The 24,066-nt window shown below is 43.8% G+C and overlaps 1 protein-coding gene across 4 annotated transcripts in view; it reads left to right on the forward strand.

The window, feature by feature from the left end:
• The window catches only part of BAIAP2 (BAI1 associated protein 2), a 248,898-nt gene that overhangs the window by 36,859 nt on the left and 187,973 nt on the right, over positions 1-24,066 (forward strand). For 3 of the 4 annotated variants that reach the window (XM_029599205.1, XM_029599207.1, XM_029599206.1), the window contains exon 3: positions 11,489-11,575. The exons of the other annotated variant lie outside the window; for it this stretch is intronic. In XM_029599205.1, coding sequence (XP_029455065.1) covers positions 11,489-11,575 — 87 coding nt within the window. The remainder of the gene's footprint in view (positions 1-11,488; positions 11,576-24,066) is intronic. 4 annotated transcript variants of the gene reach the window in all.

Below are 24,066 nucleotides of genomic sequence, written 5' to 3' on the forward strand. Positions count from 1 at the left end.
CCCCTACTCGAGTGTGTGGATGTTCTCCTTGGCGCCCTCCAATGCAACTGCTACCTGAGGGTCCTTTGGTTCCACAGCAGCCACTGATGCCCCCTTTGGGAGTGATTCCCATTATTGGATCCTCCAAGGAGGAAGATGCAGCTGGTGCCACTTTTCTGAGGCTTCTGTTCCCCAGACCTTTGCCAGGGCCCTCTGGCCTTCCACGGCTCCTAGTCCCTTACTGGGGGGACCGTCGATTCTCATGGTGTCCTCAGTGCCTTCGAAACCTTCAGAGCCCAAGGCTAGGGTTCTCCACAGCTTCGCTTGCACAAGCCCCACAATGGCTTTAGTGAAGAAAGCCCTTATGACCCGTGGGGTGGATGATTCCTCTGAGTCTTCAAATTCAGACGACCCCCTTCTCCGAGCCTTCCTCACCAGAGGAAAAGCATTGGTCGTCCCCCCCCCCCCCCCCCCCCCCAAGAGAATCTCTCCTTTGCAGGGTTCGTCAGGGCCATGGCCAAAGCTATTCCTTTCCAGCTCCTCGCAGAGGAGGATGCACACCATAAGATGTTGGAAGTATTCCAATTTGTCAACACTCCTAAGGAAATCATGGTGGTTCCCATCCATAACATCTGTAAGGTTCTTCTCTTTCGGATGTGGGAACACCCGATTTCCATATCTCCAGTCAATAGGAAGGCGGATGCCACCTATTTGCTACAGCAGGTCTTGGGATTTGAGAGGCGTCACTTCCCTCACCAGTCTGTTGTGGAGTTCACCCTCAAGAAGGCCAAATGCTCCTGCACCCATGCCTCTGCCCCTCTGGGACGAGAACATAGGGAGCTAGGTGTTCTGGGTAGAAAGGTCTTTCAGGCCACTATTCTCATTGCCTGTATCGCTGCCTACCAGTTGTATGTAACCCAATACAACCAAAACCTGTGGAAGCAGGTCCAGGACCTCGCAGAGCGCTTGTCACAACAGCCAAAGAGGTGAGATCCATCTTTGATGTGTTTGAGACAGCGGCCTGGGTAGCCGCTGTGGGCACCTGTGCCTGTAGAATGGCCTGGCTTCGGGCTTCAGTCCTCAGACAAGAGGTGCAGGAGAAGCTGGCTGACCTCTCATGCACATGTGATAACCTTTTTGGGAACAAGGTTTGAGATGTGGTAGCTCAGTTGAAGGACTACCACAAAACCCTCCAACATCTCTCCTCTAGCGCTTCAGATGCCCCTTCCTCTGCCAGGAAATTTCTAAGCCAAGCTCCAGGAAATCCTTTTACAGGCAACAGAAATATTATCTCCCTGCCTCTCAGGCTCGCATGCCACACACTAGCTCCAGGGGCTGCTCCCATCAACAGCAGATGCCCTAGGCCCCAGCCAGCGCCCCAGTAAGCCCAGGCTACAGGTTAACTGGCAGCGAGGGAGCAAGAGTCAGTAAAAGTACCCTCTGCATTGGATCCCCCAGTAGGAGACAGGCTTATTGACTTCGCCTACCACTGGAGGACCATCACTTCAGACTATGGGTCCTTACTGTAGTACCCCAGGGGTACCGGCTCAATTTCAGACAGCATCCAGAGAATTCTCCCCCATGTCCATCGTGTGTTTCGTCCGCCCAGCAAGTCATACTTTGGACAGAACTCTTTGCCCTTCTCATGGCAGGAGCAGTAGAGCCCGTTCCTTGCCCTCAGCAGGGCTGAGGGTTCCATTCAAGGTGTTTCCTAATACTGAAGAGAACCAGAGGCTTATGCCCCATTCTCGACCTCAGGGCATTCAACAGATTTCTCTTAAAAGAAAAGTTCAAGATGGTTTCTCTGGCACTCTGCACCCCTTCCTCAAAAGAGGAGATTGGCTCTGCTTCCTCGATCTCAAGGAAGGTTACACTTGCATAGCTATCTTCCCAGCGACAGAAAATTACCTCCGCTTCGTGGTGGGGAAGGCTCACTACCAGTACAAGGTGCAGCCTTTTGGGTTGGCCTCCGCCCTCACGTTTTCACCAAATGCTTAGCGCCGTGCCGTGCAAGTCTTCCCATACCTGGACAACTGATTGATCAAGAGCCACTCATGCACGGGGTTTTGAACGCTTTAGCCCTGACCGTGCAGACACCGCAATCCTTGGGATTTATCAATTACTCAAAGTCTCACCTCTGCCCATCTCTCCAACTGAACTCTATGGGAGCCAGGCTGGACATGGCATAAGCAAAAGCATTTCTGCCCCACAGTCGGGCTCTTGCCCTCACCTCATTAGCAACCTTCGTGCACAGCAGCCAGTATGTGACTGCCCGCATTCTGCTCCGTTTATTAGGCCATATGGTCATATCAGTCCATGTTACCCCACTCGCCCACTTGTGCATGCGAAGGGCACAATGGACCTTGTGGTCACAGTGGCAACAGGCCTCCCAGGACCTCGAGACCTATCTCTGTCATGGAGCCTTCTGAGGTCATCTCTGTCATGGTAAGGAAACCCCTCTTATTTGGAGTGGGGAATTCCCTTCCAGGCTGCCCTGCCCCAAGTAGTCCTCACTACCAACACTCGCTGCAGGGCTGGGGAGCCCATGTGGACGGCCTCCTCCACGTAGGATCTCTGGCCCGCTCAAGAAGCCCACTGTCAGATAAACCTTTTAGAGCTTTGGGTGATCTGTTACGCCCTTTGGCCATTCCAGGACCAGTTGTAACACAAGGTAGTCCTGATTCGGATGGACAACCAAGTCACGATGTGTGTATATCAACAAACAGGGAGGCATGGGATCGTTCCTCCTCTATCACGAGGTGGTGCAGGTATGGTCCTAAACCTTGTCACAGGGGATGTTGCTACGAGTGACTTATCTGCCTGGGACTCTAAATGTACTGGCGGATCGGCTGAGCTGCTCCTTTCAGCTGCACGAGTGGTTCCTAAATCCAGCAGTAGCAGCCAGGGTTTTTCATTGGTGGGACTTCCAAGATGTGGACCTCTTCACCTCCCCGTACAACTACAAGGTGAGCAATTTCTGCTCCCTGTTGCTGGGAGGCGGACATTTGGCCTTAGCCTTCTCCCTTCACTGGGAGAAGGGTTTCTTGTATGCATACCCTCCTCTCCCACTCCTCTTGAAGACCCTACTGAAGCTTCAACAGGACAGAGATACTCATGGCACCCTGTTGGCCCTGGCAGATCTGGTTCCCTCTCCTTCAGGATCTGTCAATCAGGGATCCCATTCAGATGGGGACCACACCTGATCTGATAACTCAGATCCAGGGCACCCTACACCATCCAAACCTCTGGGTGTTGGCCGTAACGGCGTGGATGTTGAGCGCCTAGTTCTTCAGCCCCTGGCTCTCTCAAAGTGTCTCCCAGGTGCCAGTGCTTCTAGAAAGCCTTCCACCAGGAAGGTCTTATAGGTTGATGAAATGAAGATTCTCCACCTGGTGTGGGGGGCATGGCTTAGATCCATTTACGTGCCCCCTACCTATGTTTTTGGACTACTTGTGGCACCTTTCAGAGTCTGGCTTCAAACCAGCTCAGTCAGGGTTCATCTTAGCACTGTTAGTGCGTACCATCGAGGTGTCGCTGGCACACCCATATCGGTGCAGCCTTTAGTGGATCACTTTGAGGGGTCTGCTTCAGTTGAAGCCCCCTCTTCAGCCTCCTGTTGTGTCCCGAGACCTCAACATTGTCCTGGCATGGCTTATGCGTCCTCTCTTCGAGCTGTTGCGCTCCTGCGACCCAAAGTTCCTCACCTTTAAAGTTATATTCTTAGTGGCAATTTCTTAGGCTCATAGTGAGCTTCAGGGCTTAGTTTCACACCCGCCATACACAAGGTTTTTTTCATGATTTTGGGTCTTGCATACACACTCCAAGTTCCTACTTAAGATTGTGACTGATTTCCATATCAATCAGTCCATTGTTTTTACCCACCTTCTTTCCCAGGCCTCATTCCCATCCAGGGGAACAGGCTCTTCCTACTTTGGACTGTAAGAGGGCCTTGGCTTTCTACTTAGAACACACAGCTGGTCACAGGCAGTCCACTCAGCTCTTTGTGTCCTTCGATACCAATAGATTGGAAGTGGTGGTGGATAAACAGACTATCCAACTGGCTGGCGGATTACATCGCCTTCTGCCATGTGCAAGTGGGCCTTCAGCTGGCAGGCCGAATCAAAGCTCACTCTGTGTGCCCAATGGCGACATCGGTGGCTCATCTGTGAGCTATTCCAGTTGCTGAAATTTGCCACGTAGCAACGTGGAGCTCCCTTCACACATTCGCGGCCCACTACTGCTTGGACAAACCTGGTTGATGAGACATTGCCTTTGCCAGTCTGTCCTGTGCAATCTCTTCCAGGTTTAAACCCAGCTCTCCCTGTCTAGAGCCCCTGGTCGAAACTAGGCCGTCCTCTACTGACCAAAGTACCGCAGTTGTTGTTGTACCGTTGGCAGTTTGTTTCGGTACCTGTTGGTCGCACCTGGCTGATGGGGACAGCCTAGAGCTTGGTATTCACCTATATGTGAGTACTACCATCCTGCTTGTACCAGGAGAAAGCATAATTGCTTACCTGTAACAGGTGTTCTAGGATAGCAGGATGTTAGTCCTCAGGAACCTCGCCCACCAGCCCGTGGAGTTGGGGTCTCCTTCCTTTCTGTTTTATTTTTCGCTAGTATTTTTCTCTGTAATGAGACTGAAGGGGGGACCTCGTGTGTCCATGCAGATAGTGGCATGCTGGACATGCTCAGTATGCCAGACACAGTTTCTAGAAACTGGCAAAAGTTTTCCATGCCGGGCTCCATCGGATGATGTCCACCCATATGTGAGGACTAACATCCTGCTCTCCTTGGAGGTAAGCAACTGCGCTTTATACACACTCCCTCTCATATACACACAGGCTCTGTCTCACTCCCTCACACATTCTCATGTGTGGTGACGGCCGCACATACACATGCTCTCAGGGCTTCCAAGTTGGGATGGGGTCTGCTGCAGCCCATCGGGCCTTTCTTTGGGTTGCAGCAGGATAAGTGATGCTGGTGGTGCCCACAGCAACTGTCCAACGTGTCCTAGCCAAAGGCCAGCACTGTTGCCCCCTCCCCCCCAGATCGGTCTGTTCTTGCTCTACTAGCGACTGTTACCCCTCCCCTAGACCAATCTCTCTCGCTCTCACCAATCACTGTCACCCCTTCCCCGACTAGTCTCTCTCTCCAGTCACGGTCATCCCCTGCCTCCATACCAGACTCATTCTTCTCTCTCTTCAGTTATTGTCACTTCCCCCAGGCCTATCTCTTGTCAGTCATTGTCAGCCCAGTCTCTCTTGCCAGTCACTTTCATCCTCTGCCCCATACCAGTCTTTCTTATCTCTGTACAGTTATTGTAACTCCCACCAAGACCAGTGTCCGCTCGCGTGCTCTCTCCAGGAGTGGGGAGGAGCCAGACTGCTGTTTGGATAAATTCAAAGCAGAAGCTCCAGAGTTTTTCATCACATCACTCCAGCACTGCTGCTGAAGAGTGGGACCTGCAGACCAATGCCTTGCTTATACTAGGTCACCTCTGGTCCCTGTTTGCTACTTCCCTGCCTGCAGTGCTGCTGCTGCCTTGGCTTTCCTGACCAGTTGTATGGTTGTGGTCCCGCCTTCTCTCTGTGTTCTTCTTCCTCAAGTCCCGACCAAGCCACTGTGCTGAGCAACAAAGAGAACATCAACTGGAGAACTGCAGTGGACAACGAAATGCTGCCCCCCAACCTTTATTAAAATAATGCAGCAGTAGCCTTAACACTTTTTTTTTTTTTCCTTACATATCCCGTGGGACAGGCACTCAAGCAGCGCCACAGTACTGATGGCCAAACGGCACCAGCATAATTTGAGCAGGGCAAAGCATCAAGGCAAGGAGGATAGTCACACCTATCTTCACCCTGCTGCATGCTTAGTGAAGCGGTACAGAACGAGGCCAGAATAGAGTGGTGAGCTTGTGCACTATAATGACTGATGCTCACACCGCACCTTTCTGTTTCTAATGTGTGCCGCTCTTGTAACGTGAGGCAGATGCTTGCACTGGTATTTTGGGGAAGGGGAACATCTTTTGCCACCTCAAAATTCTGCTCGCCTGAAGTGGCTTGTATCATTCTGCCTCATTATACTTTGAACCGGCCACGGGTGGGTGAAATTTGTGCTGTTACAAAGTGAATGAATCAGAACTTCATTTTCTTTTGCTTTTTAAGACCTGGCAGCAGTTGACATTTTCTGCTGAAGTGAAATTTTTCTTGTAGGGGTTGGGAACCAGCATTATTTTGTCTCTGAGGACAAACAGGCTGGCAGTACTCAAGTGGGGTGACATCATCCGAAGAGCCTGGCCCAGGATTTGTAAGTTTTCAGAGTTTTGACTGTACCTCCACTGGGCATGTGCATATGTGACATGTCACATGTCCATACAGGGACCCCACTTGTCTTTTCGTTTCTGCAGAGCCCAACCAGTTGCAGATCTTTTCTTACTTTTTTTTTTTTTTTTTTTAGGATTTTTCAGTCCTAATTTTTGGGCAGGAATCATTCATCATAGTGCCTGTGGTCTCTTTCTACCTTTCTAGTGTCCTTAGGTTTTTTTTTTTTGGTTGTTTTTGTCATGCCCAGACAGTGCACCAAGGGGCATTGACAGCTTGTGGTCATCTATTTTGTTACTGCCTTGTTTTTTTTATCATATCATGGATAAACAAGCCAATAGCTTTAAATGATGCCCTTGTGTGACAGGGTCTTCATGATGGGTGTGCCCTGTGCCTGGGGGCATCATAAAACATCTAGGGGTGTCGTCATTGTGGGACCATGACTTCTAGGGCATCTGTTCTGGTTCGACCTCATGGAAAAGCACTTCAGACACTGTTAGACTAGTCCGTTGGGCATCAGAGGCATCAATATCAGTTAGACCCAGGAGCTGCACTGGACACTGATGATGCATCGAATCCCTTTGACATTGAACATCAAGAAGGACTGTGGGGACAGGCCATTTGCCTCCTCCCACCTGAAGAAGGAAAAGGCTTCCATCTCCATTTCCAGCATTGAGCGAAGGCAAAGACTTTATCTGTTTCCATCAGTGCATGATGCCAGGAGTGAGGACAATCTTACTGTGAATCCCCCAAAACGATTCTGCAGAGGAGAGTGCATTCTAAATGCAGTCCTGGGAGCTGCTTCACTCTCCAGGTGTCAGCTATCGATAAACTCTGACTTCCTAGGAAGATGTGGCCACCTTTCCTGCTTCCCAGTCATTGTTGCCATTGGCAGTCCTTGAGGAGTAGCTGGGCAGCTGGCCTCTGACAAGGCAAAGCAAAGCATTGATGATATAGGCCATTGGCCAACCGCTTCTAGTTCTTGCAACTGCTTGTTGTGCTTGTATCAGTGTCTGTACAGATACCGGTTCCTGGAGGGGAATCTGTACTGATGGTGATCTCCAATCCATTAGGGATGGAAGCATTCCTGAGATGCAAGAAATCTTTGGGTTCCAGGCCTCAACAGATAAGCATTACCCTTTGAGACCTTGTCTGTAGGACAGGTATCTGGATTTTCACCACCAGTGTACCAGGCAGGATCCAACTTGGTATACTCCTGGTGTTGTAACTATTGATTTGGAGATGTCTTTGAAGAGGAGAAATCGAAAGATGGACAACTGAAGAAAGGAGAAGACAAGTCAGTTCTCAAGACCAACTCTAGTAAGGGATTACTGCAGTGCAATTGGTGCTTATCACCATATAGAAAGTAGGCTCATCTTTGTACAGCCTTTGGTGTCTAGTTGATGCGGTTGCCTGCTTTGAAGCCTCCCAATGGGTCTTCTACTGTGTCGTGGGACCTTAATGTGTTCCTGACCCAGCTAATGAAACTCCTTTTGAGCCACTGTGCTCCTGTTGCTTGAAGTACCTGACCTGGAAAGTCATTTTATTTGGGTGGCAGTGACTTCAGTGTGCAGGATCAGTTAGTATGCATTTTTATATTCTGCATCTTCTGTTCAGTGCAGATTACATATTAAAATCATTCGTAATTAAAATAACACACACATGTAACCATAAAACCTTCTTATCCACCTTTTATAACAATTTTTACCATGGTAATAATAATAAATAATAATGATAGGGTGGTTCTGCATACCTTCCCTAAGTTTCTGCCTAAACTGGTGTCTGAATTCCATCTTAACCAGGCAATCATCCTTCCAACTTTTTGTTCTTTGCTAAGCACATGTCCACCAAGATGAACAAGTACTGCACAGCTTGGAGTGCAAGAGAACCTTGATCTTTTACCTGGAGCAAACTGAAGCCTATAGAAACTCCACCCAATTTTTTCTTTTGACACCAACCAAAATAGGGATTGCTATTGCCAAATGTATCTGTTCAGTTGTTTAGCAGATTGTATATCTTCCTTTTGTACCTAGGTGGGCCTGAATCTGGTGGGTCATGTCAAGGCTCAGTGTCGAGAGCCTTGAGAGCTTCTGTAGCCTAATTAAAATCCCTCCCTGGAGATCTGCAAAACTGGCAACATGGAGTTCTCTCCATATATTTGCCCCACACTATTGTTTGGATAGGGACTCCTGATGCAACAGTAGGTTTGTCCAGTCTGTCCTGTGGAATCTTTTTAATGTATGGAACCCAACTCTGTTCTCTCCTAGGGTCTGTTTTTGTTCCAGATTGCCCCTCTTAAGAAAAACTAGAAGAAAAAAAGCCTATTGTCAATAACATTGTTGGCACTGTTCTGTTTCCCCTCTTTTCATTTGGAACAGTCTAGCTAAGGATTCCCCACTTGTAAGGCCTGCCATTCCTGTTGTTCTTGAGAAATCAGAGTTGCTTACCTGTTCTCACAAAACCTATCTGCCACCTGTGGAATTGGATCTCTCCATTTAAGCTAAGAAATGAGTAAAGGTGCCCCCATGTGCATGTTATGACATGGCTGTAATGAAAACCGCTATCAGAGGGGGAGGAGCAATCAGATGGAGGAGCAATCAGATGGGAGGAGCAATCAGATGGGAGGAGCAATCAGATGGGAGGAGCAATCAGATGGGAGGAGCAATCAGATGGAGGAGCAATCAGATGGGAGGAGCAATCAGATTGGAGGAGAGAGCCATCAGATGGGAGGAGCAATCAGAGGGAGGAGCAATCAGATAGGAGTTAGCAATCTGATGTGTCTCTCTGTGAGGAGTTAGCAATCTTGTAGTATTGTAGGAGCGTTGTGGGTGGATCCTTGGACCAGTGGCAGATGACCAAGCCCCCGGGGAAGACTCCGAGAGGGACCACCGGTCAGGCTCAGAGTATGGAGACAGACCACACTAGTTCTTTTATTAGACAGTATACTGAACCACCAGAGGTGGCAGTAGTGAGCTGGAATGCCCGGCTGGGCTGTAGTCCCTCAGAAGCTGGAACAGCGATCCCTGGAGGCTGAGCTGTAGAGAAACTGAAATATAGTGAGTAAGCAGGGTAAGCAGAGTTCATGTACCGAACCTGATGGTAAGACTCACACAATGTCTCATAGAAGCCCAGGAGCTGGAATGTATAGGCCCTCGAGGAGCGAGTACCTGGTTCTAGGGAAAGCTCTGAGAGAGCAATGGTAACTCACAGATGTAGTTGGCAGTGCTGACTTCCAGACAGAAGTGAATTTGAAGAAGTCCGGGAACAAGGGCCCTTGAGGAGCGAGTACCGGTTCCAGACTGCAATCTACAAAGAGACAGAGTGAGGCCCCCGAGGAGCGGGTACCCCTGGTTAGTCCGAGGAGACAGAGTAGCTTAGAATAATCCAAATCCGTTGTCATTCCTTATCCTTGCTAACTCGATGTGTTAGCAAATTCTAAGACCTTAAATATCCTTCGGGGGATACCCCTGAGGTTCGCGCCATCGCTGGTACTTCAGTTGGGGCTGCGCCGCGCGCGCGCCTAGGCCTCCAGGAAACATGGTGGTTAGCAGCGTGGAGCCGGTCTGGGGATGCTGGAGGACCTCGGCAGAGGAACGCTGCGGCAGCCAGTCTTCCCGCGGGCGAAGAGGGAGGCGCCAAAGAGGTGAGGAGGGCGGAGAGAGGGCGTCGGGAACAGACGGACACACAACATGCTAGGCATGCCCGGTGAGTGTTTTTAGAAACTGACATAAGTTCTGGGCTGGGTTCCATTGGATAATGTCATCCATTTAGGACTGATGTCCTGCTGTCCTCAAAACACCTGTTACAGGTAAGCAACTCTACTTTATCTTGAGGCAGCCTGTAGAATAAGATTGACATTCATGAGAGGATTTTGTGACCAGCTAAGGTTTCATGGATAGGGAAAGAAAGAATGTCTTTGAGAAGAGAGCGTCAATGTGTCAATAGCTCTGTGTTCAGTCATATGGTTTACTGTTTGGGCAGAGTTGCCAGCAACTGATTAGGCAAAGATTTACCATATCTACTATTTATCATTTCTAAAGTGCTACTAGACATATGCATTTGTATACAGATACACATAAAAGGCAGTGCCTACGCCATGAAGCTTACAGTCTAGTCAAGAGAAGCATACATGACATGAGTCAATGGGAAGTGTATTGTAGAGATGGTGAGCTTTTAGACTGGATTCGAATGACTCACTGACTCAGGAAGTCTCTCTTGGAATATGACGCAACAAGGTGGAAAACAGAGTTGGGAATTTTCTGGGTCCCTCACTCAGAACTGGTGTGAGCACAATAACCAAGTGCTTCCCAAACTTGTCCTGGGAACCCCCCACTGTCAGTCTGATTTTCAGGATATGCACAATGAATGTGTGAGAAGTTTGCTTATGCTGGAGATTATATATGCAAATTCCTCATGCATATTAATTAGCATTATGAAAGCTCAACTGGCTATGGAATCCCCAGGGAAAGGTTTGGGAAGCTTTTGTTTATAGTTGTACTCAAACCAGTTCTGGGTGGGGGGTGCCCACCAGCCAGGTTTCAGGATATCCCTGAATGTGCATGCACGATCTTCATTGTATGTAAATATCATGCTTGTTGGATATATCTTGAAATCCTGCCTGGATAGGGGGGAGTCCAAGGTCTGGTTAGAGCACTGAACTTTGATTCAGTACAAAAGTACTGAACAGACGTTTAAGATTTGTTTCTGCCAATGACTCTTGACATTGAGCTGTTTCTTTCCTTTCAGAACCCAGTTGGTAATGAGACACTGACAATGTAGCTTTCCTGGTCAATAAAGTTAACTATTGTAATACAGCACTTCCCAATCTCTACCATTTAGGACCCATTTTTTTGGTATTTGAAAAACTCCAACCACAATATAAAATAAATCAAAATATGGTGTACTAGCATTAATGCTGTAAACATGGTACAGTATATTTAAAACCCATTTAAAAGTGCTTTTTTGCTGCTCTGCTTCAATTCTGAATCTTAGGCAAGCGCAAACATCCTTGTATTGATGGGAAGAGGACAACGCTGGGTGAACAGATAGGAACTTTATGGAAAACCCAGACACATACTAATGGAGAAAACTGTCCTTAAACCTACACTCCCACTGTTATTGAAAGAAAAAAATCCACATTTTTGTTTCTTTTTTCATTTTAAGAATATGTGCAATTTTTTTCTTTTTAGGTGTAACGTTTGCGGCCAAAGGCTACTTTGATGCTCTGGTAAAAATGGGAGAATTGGCCAGTGAAAGCCAAGGCTCTAAAGAACTTGGTAAGTGAGGCAGCTAAATGCTATAGACTTAGAGCCAATGAAGGTTTTTCAAGTGAGAGGTGACAGCAGTTCACCATCAGACCATGCCGACGTCCCTACCAGTGGGAGCAAAGCTGGCATTAGGCCAATCAATTTAGTGGTGTAGAAAAGACCATTAACCTTCTCCTTAGATATTAAGGTACTATTACAATGGTATTGCTTAGTCTTCCATTACCAGAAAAATAATTGTCTCCATATTTTGGGTTTTGTCTCTTTAATAGCTGCACACAGTGCAGCTATTAAAGGTGTTGAGTGATACCATGCAGATGTTGTAGCAGTTCAGTCCAAGTACAATGTAGTCTATGTATGCTTCACGAAGGCTACAGGTTATAGTGAAATATTATTCAAACAATGCATAGCCAGACCTCATCAGGTTTAAATTGCTTTAAATACCTTTTTTTTCCCTCCTGCATGGAACCATTCAGAATTATAGTAGGTGTAGATGTATGATGTGTACCTTTTTACTTTGAAGATTTTCACAGGCCTTGATCAGTGCTCTTGTGGTATGCAGTACAGAATTTAAAGTATTGGCCTCCCAATGTTGAGGTTTGAGTAGCACTTGGCATATGTCCTGTAGCTTTGTGCAATTTGCTTAATGTTTTTTTTTAGTCATGGAACTACAGCAGCATAGGTGGCACTAGCCACTGTTACGCTGCATTGGTGGTGCCTGTTCTTGCTGATCTGACTTTACCAGTTTTGCTTTGCACAATGTGCTCAAAGAAAAGAACATAGTTACTAGTGTGGTTCTTGGCATCTGGTGATAACCTCTATAGAAGCTCTGCCACTTTTATCAGCTCTAGATAGCATTTTGCTTGACCTGCAAGAAACTACTTTCCATTGACTTTCCGACTTTTAATTAGTGTTCTGGGCTAAAATTGCCATAATTTTGGGTAATATCTCCCTCAGTACAGTGGGGTTGAGACAATTGCTGCAATGGTGGCTTTAAAACTACTTTACAGACTTGTAAGGTAGAACATTTTGTGTGCTTATGAGGATCTTTTGTGACTTGAGGTCTCTAAACACTGAATGGTTTATATGATTGATATGGACTGATGATGCTATTCCAAAGATGGAACCAGATGCCTTCATTGCAGGGTCATTAAGTGTTTATTGTCAGTATGATACTTCTCTTATGTATGCCTTCTAATGTAATCTGCTTATCTACACTATTTAACAAACAAAAGAGCTGCTAGAATTCAGGTGCAGTCCTAAATAGTGAATTATCATTTATTTATATTCTGCTTTTCAACAATTCAAAGCAGATTACATTTGAGTACTGTAGATATTTCCCTATTCCCAAATTGCTTGCAATCTAAGTTTCGTACCTGAGGTAACAGAGTAAAGTGATTTGCCCAAGGAGCACAGTGGGATTTGAACCTGGTTTCCCTGGTTCATAACCCACTGCTCTAACCACTAGGTTATCCAATTGGTTGACTCACTAATTGCCATTGAAAGTGCAAGTGACTGGAAGTGAAATAACCATGTCACCTTTTGCTTTAAGTGCAGTGTGTGATTCATAAATCAAACCAGTGGCTCAATAGATTTCTTTAACATTTTTTGGCTAATATTAAATGTGAGGTCTGAGGCATGAGCAGGGTCTGGGGGTTTACACCTTGCCACCCAATCCCATTGGAACACAGCAGGAAGACACACCTAATTGGCAAAAAAAAATGTTCAGTTTACTCTGACTAAATACAACTGTCCCCTCCAATCCCAAGGCATATCAATGGCCTCAAACATGAAATTCATGGCTCCATGTAACTGCTGTTATAGCAGCTTACCAAAACTTACTTTTTGTATTAATAGAAGGTAAATTTAAATAGAAAACAGTTAAAGACCATTGCTTCATCAGTAGGTTTAAAATAAATTAGTTCCAGGCTGTGGTGTGTTGCTGGCTTCTGTGCTAAAATTAAACTGTTGGAATGCTATTTGTTTTTTTTAAAATTGCATTCTTAAGTGCTTTTGATTATCTTTTGAGATGTCATTCTTGACCTACTGCTATTTGTAAAGAACAGAGTAATTCTGTCCAGATTTCAATGTAGTAAATGACTCAAATGGTCCATCTGGTCTACCTAGCAAGTTGTTTAGGATTTTCACTGCAGCTTTATAATAGGTTACTGGAGTCATTTGCATCTCTTGCCGGGGGAAAACTCCTAGTCTGAAAGAAGATAACCTCTGACAATGTAGTGTGTTTAGAAGGGAAGATTCCAGGGAAGTGGCAGGAATGTTAGTCAAAAAGCAGAATTAGACAGCATGTGCTATGAATAGTTCATACTACAAGGCACTGAGAAAACTAAAGGTTATGATCTTTTGGGATAGTTTTCTAAGATATAGAATTAATGGTGGTTAGATCTGGCATCTGCTTTGGAGGCAACAGTTAAGATTTGATTTTTATTTTTCATTGTCAGACTTCAGCTGTTATGGTATGTAAGGTTTTAGCTGCATTAATCTTGAATCTGTTGAGTCAGGGTAATTTAGTATAAAGACCTTTGCCATTCTAGTTGTCTGTCTTTTTTGAACTGCTTATAATCTGACAGTTGCTTGTTTGTAGTTTGCCAACCAGCTTGGTTTTTTGGTTTCCTATAATAGGGTCCCCTGTTATCTTGTGATGCAGAATGTGCCCCTTAATGCAAAATTGGACCGTTTCTGTAGGAGATGGGGGCTGAGCTGGGACAACAAGGTGGAGGCTATCTAACTGCATGCTATCTTCCCTTGCAGATTTCCCACTCCTGCACCATATCTAGACCAGCAGGAGGAAGGGGAGTAGTGGCAGCACATCAGGCAGCTATGTTCTGCTGCCTGGGGTTCAACTACTTTGAACTATGCTGTTCAAAGCAATGGCTGAGAGTGAGAGTATAGGGAGAGTGGTTTGTATTTACTACAGTCAAGATGAGAGAGAAGACTGGGATGAATATACTGTAGACCACTGGGGTTGGGAGGGGTAGGGAAAGAGGTGGAGATGAGAGCGAAAGTGGGGCTAAAGTCATCAGGGATATATTTCTTCCCATCCTCATCTTCTGTCTTGAGTCTTTACCCTTCTCTGAGTTCTTCTCTTCCTCTTTTCCCCACCTATAAAACTCCCAAAGGAACAAAATGATTTCAGCCATCAAAGAAGGTTGGACAACTCATTTAAATGTATATTTTACTTTGCAAAATATGCAAAATTCAAATTTTTGCAAAATAGTCCGTTTGTTTAAATGTGCCTCCAGGACAGACTTGAGAGCCATTTAAAAACATGAACTTGAGGACTTCTGTTGACTCTTTAGTAAGAGGAAGACATCTTGTTCTGAGAGCCCTTTGCTCCAGGAGCCCCTCTCCTCCCCTTCTTAATCGCAGATTCTAAATTCTGCTGTTTTTAGAAAAAAAAATTTTCTGCAAGGGTTATAGAGGAGCTTGGATTAAGCTTTGATGTCGAAAGATGCTAAAGAGAAGGACAAAGCCAAGCTTACTGATCCTGAGATGATCTGTGCATTGCAAGCCTCTCTGGTGCCTTCTGACCAAGAAACATTGGTGTAAGAGCCTGCCAAAGCGATCCCTTTTGCTTTAGATAGCAAACTTGAAAAAAATTATTCCAAGGTAGATGGAACTAATATCAAGATGATAGCCTTGTCAGAAATTCAAGAGGTGGAAATGAGGATTTCCAAAGGAGAGGCATTGGAGACTGAGGTATTGGCCTTGAAATCAGCTGCATAAAGATATGAGGAAAAATTGGATGATTTGTTGAACTGGTCTAGGGGGGAATAATCTTGGATTTTTGGACATCCCAGAAGAAATAGTCTGAACTTCTTAGCAAATTGGAATCCTGGATACATTCAAAGTTATTGATGGAATTAAGTAGTTGTCCATTGTAATTGGGAAGAGCACAACCTGGGTCAGTGCTCTTTAAAATAGAAAAATTTCTTTTTTTGTCATAGACAAAATTTTAAACTTTGTACATAAAATGGAATTAATGAGGACTTATCATAAAAAAAAGTAGTCCTGTTCTAAGATTATTCAGCATTTATGGTGGCCAAGTGGAAATCCTTTTCCCCAGTTTGTGTGCAATTGGCAAAAAATGCAAATCCGCTTTATACTTAAGTTTCCAGGAAGACCAATGGTAGTTTGTGAAGGGAAGATTTGTTTCTGAAACTGCATCAGAGACCCATATCTTTTACAAAATCTAAGCCAGGGCTTGAGGCCCTTGGGGTGCCCTCACGAACTTGGCAGTGTCATCTTGGACTTTGTTGCTGGTATAGCACTTTTGGCTTACAGACTTGGCTGGTAACATATTTCTGACTGCAACTATTTACAGTGCCATTGTCATGTAACTTTTCTTTTGAAGACTTTTTGTTCACCTGTTTTAGCTTGTTTGTTCTTGTGAGATCCATGTGGTGAACAATTGACTCTGCATTTGGGGAAAAACACATAATGACTTATGTTTGATTTTTCTATGAGTCCTTGGACACTATTTTTTGGCCTCTGCTCTTTATTGCTTATTTCCCCTTTTTAAATTTGTTAAATCTCATGAGATTTGAATCTGTGCTCTTCGGGAAGAACACTAAGTGCATCTGAATATGGGAAATGTACACACAACATTTGTTTGAGCAGTCCACTTAATTTTATTTTATGCTATGTGATGGACTGAATCTCTATGCTTTTGATGCAGATACATCTGTGGCTGTTTTCTATGTTTGTTCTATGATTTCAGGTTTACAATGGGAGGTTTGGGGGGGCTCCCCAGTTCTGGTTTAATGGTTACCCAGAGTTGGGTTTGGTTGTATGTTAGTGGGATTACGAGGAGAAGGGGTGGAATGAGGGTGTGGCTCTAGAGTCGAGTGAAGTGAACCTGCAGATGAGGGATGCAGGGTAGAGGGTCTAGTTCTAGTGTGGAGCTGTACCTATAAATTTATGCTGTGGTCTAGGCCAGGGTACCATGGCATCTTAAGTTTTGTTTGTTTTTTGTTTTGTAATGCTAAATCTGATTCCCCTTCTTGACTAAGGCTAAAAGTGTTTGGTGTGTGACTAGGAATGTTTTGGGGATTAATTCAGTATTCAAGCATTATAAGGCTTTGCATTCTCTGAGGAGACATACTACCCACATTTGATGTTCCAGGAAACTAAACTAACTTCAGCCAAACAGGAGAAATTTAAGAAACAACGGGTAGGATAGGTCTTTCATGTATTTTCAGGTTCTGAGTGTAGGAGTGGCTATTTTAATTGGAAAATCTGTGTCCAGAGAGTTTCACAAGACCCTTGGGGTCATTTTGTTGTGGTAGAAGGCAGGTTGAGACTTATGTAATGTGTACATGCCCCAAATGCATATTCCCATTCTTTTTATACATAGGTGGTACATTTGTTATACTTATGCAGTTTTCTGCTCCTGGGAGGGGACTTCAATTCAGTCCATGATCCTGAGCAAGACCTGTTATTTCCCAACAAGATACTGTGAAGGTATTTCCTTTCTGTTTAAAAACTTAGATCTGATTAATATGTGGAGGATGTTATATCCTATGGGGAAGTTTTTACTCTCATTTCAAGAGTCCATGACTGCCAATCCAGATTGGATTATCTTTTTGGCAATAGGCAAAATTTTGCCAAGGTGGCACTGGTAGAAATAGGATTGATAGCAGTTTTGGACCATGCTATAGTATGGTGTAAGATGGAGGGTTTTGCTCAACCTTCCATGGGAGGAAGGTGGTGATTTCCTAGTCACTTGTAGCATGATCCTGCCTTTAAGGGTTTTCTGCAAAAGAAATAGGATGAATATACTAAGCTGAATCTTCAAAAAGCATCTTCCCCACTACTGTTTTGGCAAGCTGCTAAGGCTGTTTTACGAGGTGAGATGCTTTCCTGTGTAGCCTGGAAGAGAAAAGAAATAACACATGAGGTTTTACAACTTGAAGCTCAATTAAAAGTAGACAAAGGGAAAATGGCCAAGCATCCCACTAGAGCTAATAAGGAAGTCTTCTTGGATACCCAGGCTTCCTTGAACACTCTCCTCCATCAGAGAGCTAAAAAGGAATACTTAAAATATCCCTTATGGTTAATAAAGTAGGGAAGATGCTTGACAGTCTTACATGCAATTGGGCTGAGCCTAAATATATAGACTGTGAAGCAAGCTTCTAGTCAAGATAGTGAATTCTAACATAGATATGTGAACAGATTTTCACCTATATTATTCAACCCTGCAGATATTAGGTTTTATTTGCAGTCTGTTGTTTTTACCTCTGAAATCAGAGGCTCAGCTGATTAAAGCTTGAATGTGTCCATATCACTTGTGTAAATACAAAATATTGATAAAGCCCCAGGTTCAGATGGAAAACGGCAGAATTTTACAAGCCCCTGGAGAGAATGTGCGACCAAAATGATCAAGGGGGTGGAACAATTGCCTTATGAAAGGCTAAAGAGGTTAGGAATCTTCAGCTTGGAGAAGACAGCTGAGAGGAGATGTGATAGAGGTCTAAAAAATGAGTGGAATGGAATGACTAAATGGTAATCAGTTTACTGTTTCATAAAGTACAAAGACCAAGGGGGAGACAATGAAGTTACTAGGTAAAACATTTAAAACTAATAAGCTTTTTTTTTTTTTTTACTTAATGCATAATTAAGCTCTGGAATTCATTTCCAGAAGATGTGGTGAAAGTTATTAGTGTAGCTGTATTTAAAAAAAAAAAAAAAAAAGTTTAGGCAAGTTCCTGGAGGAAAAGTCCATTAACCATTATTAAGATAGAGTTGCAGAAATCCACTGCTTATTCTTGGGATAAGTGGCATAGAATCTATCTACCCTTGTGACCTGGCTTGGCCACTGTTGGAAACAGTGGGCTTGATGGACCTTTGGTCTGACCCAGTATTGCAAGTCATATTTGCCTTTGGGAATGATGATCTGAGGCCTTCAGGACAAATAAAGGGTTTATAAAAAAAAAACAAAGCCATTGTAGTTCTTCCTAAACCAGGTGGAGACTCTTGGATTCCTGAATCATATCAACCTACATCATGCTTGAATTTTGACACTAAACTACTCACCAAAATATGGCGGATAGGTTGAGGCAAGACTTATGGGAGTTAATTACTGAGGAACAAATAGGATTTGTTAAGGGTAGGTATGCAATAATTAAAGTCTGCAAAATATTGGTATCTTTGGATTATTGTACTCTCCACAAATTACAGTCTCATTAGTTTTGATGCTGAAAAGGCTTTTGATAGGGTAGATTAGGCCTTTTTATTTGGAACACTTCAGTATTTTTTTTCCCCAGGTTTCTTTGGGTTGGCAATTCAATCCTTAGAACCCCAGGACATCTGTCTTGGCCAGTGGTGTATTTTCACAAGACAAGATCTTACAGAGAGGGACTGGGCAGGGGTGCCCTCTTTTGTTTTTAACATTAGACCCCTTGCTGAGATCAGCTGCTGCCAATGTTCATATTTCTGGTATAAAGATGGGGCAGAAGATATGTTTTAAGTTGTCAGCATTTACGGATGATATCTTAATTCACATTTTAAATGCAGTTCTTTCTTAAAGCAGTGCTATGGGAATTCAAGTGTTATGGATTAGTGGCAGGGTTGAAATTGAACCTGGATAAATCAGATTGCCTGCGGATTCTAGTATATTATTTCTCTCTTATTGGACTCTTGTAAAAAGTTACTTCTCAATTGTGCTAAATTTCTCATTTTGCTGACAGGGAGGGTTCATTTATATCATGATTATCCAAATGGCTTTGTTTTTCAATTAACTTTCTGTTGTGGGGAGATTGTGGGCATTAGTCCCTCCTTAAGAGATTCTTTGGCCAGGGAGGAGGTTGAGAATAGCCCATAAAACGTTAATGAAACATGTGGCTATGGGAGGATTAGCATGTCTGGATATAAAGCTGTATAATATGGCAAGCGATATGTGATATCTTGGCGTATGATACAGACCTTCAGATACCTGATGCACAAACTTCAAGCCTTTTCTATTGGAAAGAAATCAGTAGAAATAGGGGCTGCGAAATGAAACTCCAAGATAGACAGCCAAGGGCCATCAGGAAACATTTTTTTTTTTTACAGAAAGGGTGGTGGATGCCTGGAATGCCCTTTCGGAGGAGGAGGTGAAGATGAAAACAGTAAAAGAATTCAAAGTAGCATGGGATAAACACTGTGCACCTCTAAAGGCTAGAGGATGGGAATGAAGTAAAGGGTGCATGGGGGGTAAATTGCTGGTGTGGTAGTTGTTACCCTTAACCAATAAGCCTTGATGCTTTTGATGCAACACTGCTCTCTGCTTCAATGGCAGGGAGAAAAGGGGAGTTGGATTCAGACAGCAATCAGCTGTCTGAATCCAACGTTACAATGTGAACCGATATGATATCCTGGATGAATGTCGGTATATAAAAATGTTAAATAAATAAATAAATCAGCAATGGCCTAGACTTTTATGGTCTGGCCCTCAGTGGTGGTTTGAATCCAGTTGCTGCACGGAGCGGCAATTACTACCCTTAACAGAAGGCAAGAGATTACTACTCTTAACAAATAAGCCTTGATGTTTTTGATGCAACTACATAGCGGTTGTGGTGGTTGGGGTTGGAAGTGGAATTGGATTCAGACAACCAACATGGTCCCTGACTTTTACAGTATGGGGGTGGGGTACTGATACACAGACATAAGTGAAAAAGCACAGGACTGCTTTTAAAGCCAAATCCATAAGCAAAACACGTCGGTACTGTCTGAATTTTCAAGAAGGCTCATCACCCAGTAAAAATGTTGCTAACAGATATCATAAGGCTTGGGAATGACTGCATGGAGTGGCAGTTGATACCCTTAAGAGAAACATGGTGGTAACCTATGTGGCAGATACTACCATAAGCTTGCTGGGCAGACGGGGTGGACCCTTTGGTCCTTTACTGCCATCGTTGCTGTGTTACTATGTACGTTAACATTGGCCATGTGGTACTTTTTATACCCCAGAGCAGTAAAAGGAAATAAAGGGGGAGGCCAGACATCTTGGATATCTCTTTTAAATGTGCCTTTCTCGATGCTCTCACCCTATATGGGAGAGTGAACTAAACTATTTCTGCCAGTTTTGAGGAAATTGAAATGGGTATGTGGGAAACTATTTTTAAGTCCTGCTCTGCCTGGTTGCTGTTAAGGGGAAATGGGGATTTCCCTCCTGGGTTGCACATGGATGTTTTCAGACTTCAGGAGCAGAATGGTATATACTCTGTCCACCATTTGGTAGATTGAGAGGCTCATATTTCTTTTGTGGAGCCTAAGGAAAGAGATTTTTTTTTTCATATTTGCAATCCCACCATTACATTGGTTCTTTAGTTGCCCAGTGTTTAAGAGGATACCAATCAGATACTCTATATAATTTGATAGATAATGGAAGGAATAGCGCGCACACAATACTTTAGTTTTTTTATGTCTCTTTTAGAGGTAAAGGTTTTTCAGGTACAAAATATTGTTGATAAATGGAATACTGAGTTGAGAATACAGTTAGTTATATCTGATATCAGTCAATACAAATTTGAGAGGTACAGTAAGTTTGTGCTTCCAATTCTCACAGAAAAGAGCTTTCCCATCTACGTTTTCTGACTCAAACCTCTATGAAATGTGTTAAAGAAGTGATCTCTCTCGTGCATCTTTTTTGGTCTTGTGACACTATTCAACTTTTTTGGCAAAGGATCTGAGTTTTTTGGGGGTAGATTCTGCATTTTCCTATCCCTTTGATCTCAAAAGCTTTTCTTTTTGATGGTGTAGCCACTTTGAAATTGGACTAAATTCTAGAAGCTGTGGCTTTTGGCAAAGTTATCTATTTTGAAATCCTGGAGATTGGAATATCCTTCTTCGTTACGATGGAGGAACGCAGTCCATCACTTGATGGGTTATGAAAAAATGTTAGATTTGGAGATTTTTGGCATGAGGTCCTTTTTGAATGTTTGGACTCTTTTCTTTATATTGAGTCACTGTCCTAGGGAGACTGCAGTCTTATTTTGAATGATACGCAGCTTGATAGCCAATCATTTTTAATTAGTTTTTTCTTTTGATAGGCCCTTGTGGTGTTGTCTTCAGCTTTGTGTTCTCATCCTTGCTCATAACATTATAGAATGGGGGGGGGGGGGGGGGGGGGGGGGGGGGTTAGGGTGTGGGTTATACTCTGAAATTTTTCTGTATAATCTACAGGGCTGCTTAGTTGCACTAACTGTGGATGTTACAAATTCTTTTTTTGTGCCAATGTATATTCTTCAAATAAAAACCTGAACTCAGTTGGCCAGTTTTCTGAATAAAAGTGATTTTATAATAGCCTCAATGTATTTTAATTCTCTATTCATTTTGGCACAGTTGATCACTTTATAGCTGTGAATTATGCTTTTCTATATCAGTATTGGATATATCTGTACACTTTGTCACTTGACATTTTTGCATGTGAATGTGGCCAGTTGTAGTCCCAGTTGTACCTCTTTTGTTGATTTGAAGGGCATCCTCTAGCCTTCAAGGTAGGATCTCTCAAAATCTGTCCCTGTATTACAGAATCAGTCTGCTCAAGGCTGGAATACCAAGAAGCTAAGGCATGCAAACGCCAGATGCTCAGTGTCCCTAAATGCCATATTTGAGTAGCTGAAAACTGCTTTCCTATTGAAAAGCTCCTGATTTTCTAATGTTCCCCACAGTAATTGCTAGCATTCAGTAGAGAACTTGTGCTTAAAATCTCCTTTTTGCATCCAGCAATAGATCAAAAATTGCCTAAATGTCTTTTTTTTTAATTTTAAAATCTTTTGATATAAAGCATAACCCTTTTATTTTCTAACAAATGTTTTCTTGATCATGCTGTTAACCTGGAATTGATCGAGAGAACCAGAAATTTGTTTCCTGTAATTGAGCTTCCCTGTTCTGCTTGCTGCTTATTTTCGAAAGGATTAGTGATAAGCTGTAATACTTGTGAATTACTATGTTATTGTCCCCAAGGCAATTAACTGCAGCATGACCTGTGCACTGGCCTGGAAGCCATGCAGTCTGATGTATGCAGCAGAAAACTCCCTATAAATATTCATATGTCTTTTGTAGGGAGTAGGGGTGCGAAATTTGTTAGTGTGGTGTTTTTCATCTGCAGGTATAATATCTTTATCTGGGTCCCTGGAAATAGTTATGCTAAAAGGGTTGGACTTTGTTTTGCTAAATGTTCCTCTTAAACACGTATTGGGAAACACTTCAGTTTTACCTCGAATACTCTTAAGTTCTAAATTCCTTGGAGCAGCTTAGTCTGTAGTTGGCATTTGACAGCTATGTGATGGTTTCTTTTGCTCTCAGGCTGCAGGAAATCTAAGTATTTGTATGGGATGTAGTGGTGGATGCTGATACCTTTAATGTGAGCAATAAATGACCTGTTATATGGATGTCAGTTTGAAGTCTGAGTGTACCTTCATACGATGCTGTAAGGAATTCAGCTATCGTGTCTATAAGCCTTTATGAAGGCTTTAAAAATCATTAGGTACCTCAGTGATGAAAACTCTTTAAATGTCCACTTCCAAGTTATTGCATTGATGATAGCACAAATAACGCCATTATTGTTACTTATCTTTAGTTCTGTGGTCGGTCTTGCACAGCCGACATCCAGATGTTTCGGAGACTAGCTCCTTCTTCAAGGGCTGGTTGTTCTCAAGAAAGACTCGTGGAACACTATTAGAGTATACATGAAGACATCTTTCAGTTATTGAAAACATTCACTTAACTCATTGCTCATCTGCAGTCTCCTCTCTTCCATGCTCATTTAACAGATAGCTCCTGATAGTCCTTGGTCACATGGCAGCAGCCATCAATGTGGTTCCATTGCACATCCACTACCTCTAGTGGGGCCTAAGTACCCAGTGGGATTAACTAATTCAACCACTGTTATCTGAAGTGACACAGAGGCCATGAAACAGTTGCATTAGTAATTACACCTATGAGTTCTCAAGGAGCCTCTCTTCATTTGCTACCTTACCAAGTGGTTCTAGTGACCGGTTTCTGGCTCACAGATCTGCTATGGCAGGGACCTGTTCTTTACGAAGATCCAACTCAATTTTGTCTTATGGTATGGCCCTTGAGAGGGCTCAGTTGCTGAATCACGGATATTCTACTACAGTGATTGCCACCTTGCTACGAGCAAGAAAGTTCTCCACTTTAGCCTATGTGTGGGTTTGGCGAGTGTTTAAGGCTTGGTATGAAGATAGAGGTTCTTTCTCATTTGGTTAAGGTCCCGCTTATTTTGGAATTTTTTGCAGGATGGATTGAGAAAGGGTTGGCCCTTAATTCATTAAATGTACAGGTGGCAGTTCTTGCCTGTTCCAAAGTGAGGTGAATGGTGGACCCTTGTTGGCTCTTCCAGATGTGGCCTGTTCCTTAAAAGGAGTGAAGCATCTTCGTCCTCCCTTGCAGTTACCAGGGCCTTTGTGGAGTCTTAATCTAGTTTTAATTTTTTTGGCAGGCCCCACTTTTCGATCAGTGCATAGCCTCTCCTTGAGGTT

This window comes from Rhinatrema bivittatum, chromosome 4, assembly GCF_901001135.1.
Source record: "Rhinatrema bivittatum chromosome 4, aRhiBiv1.1, whole genome shotgun sequence".
NCBI lineage: Eukaryota > Metazoa > Chordata > Amphibia > Gymnophiona > Rhinatrematidae > Rhinatrema > Rhinatrema bivittatum.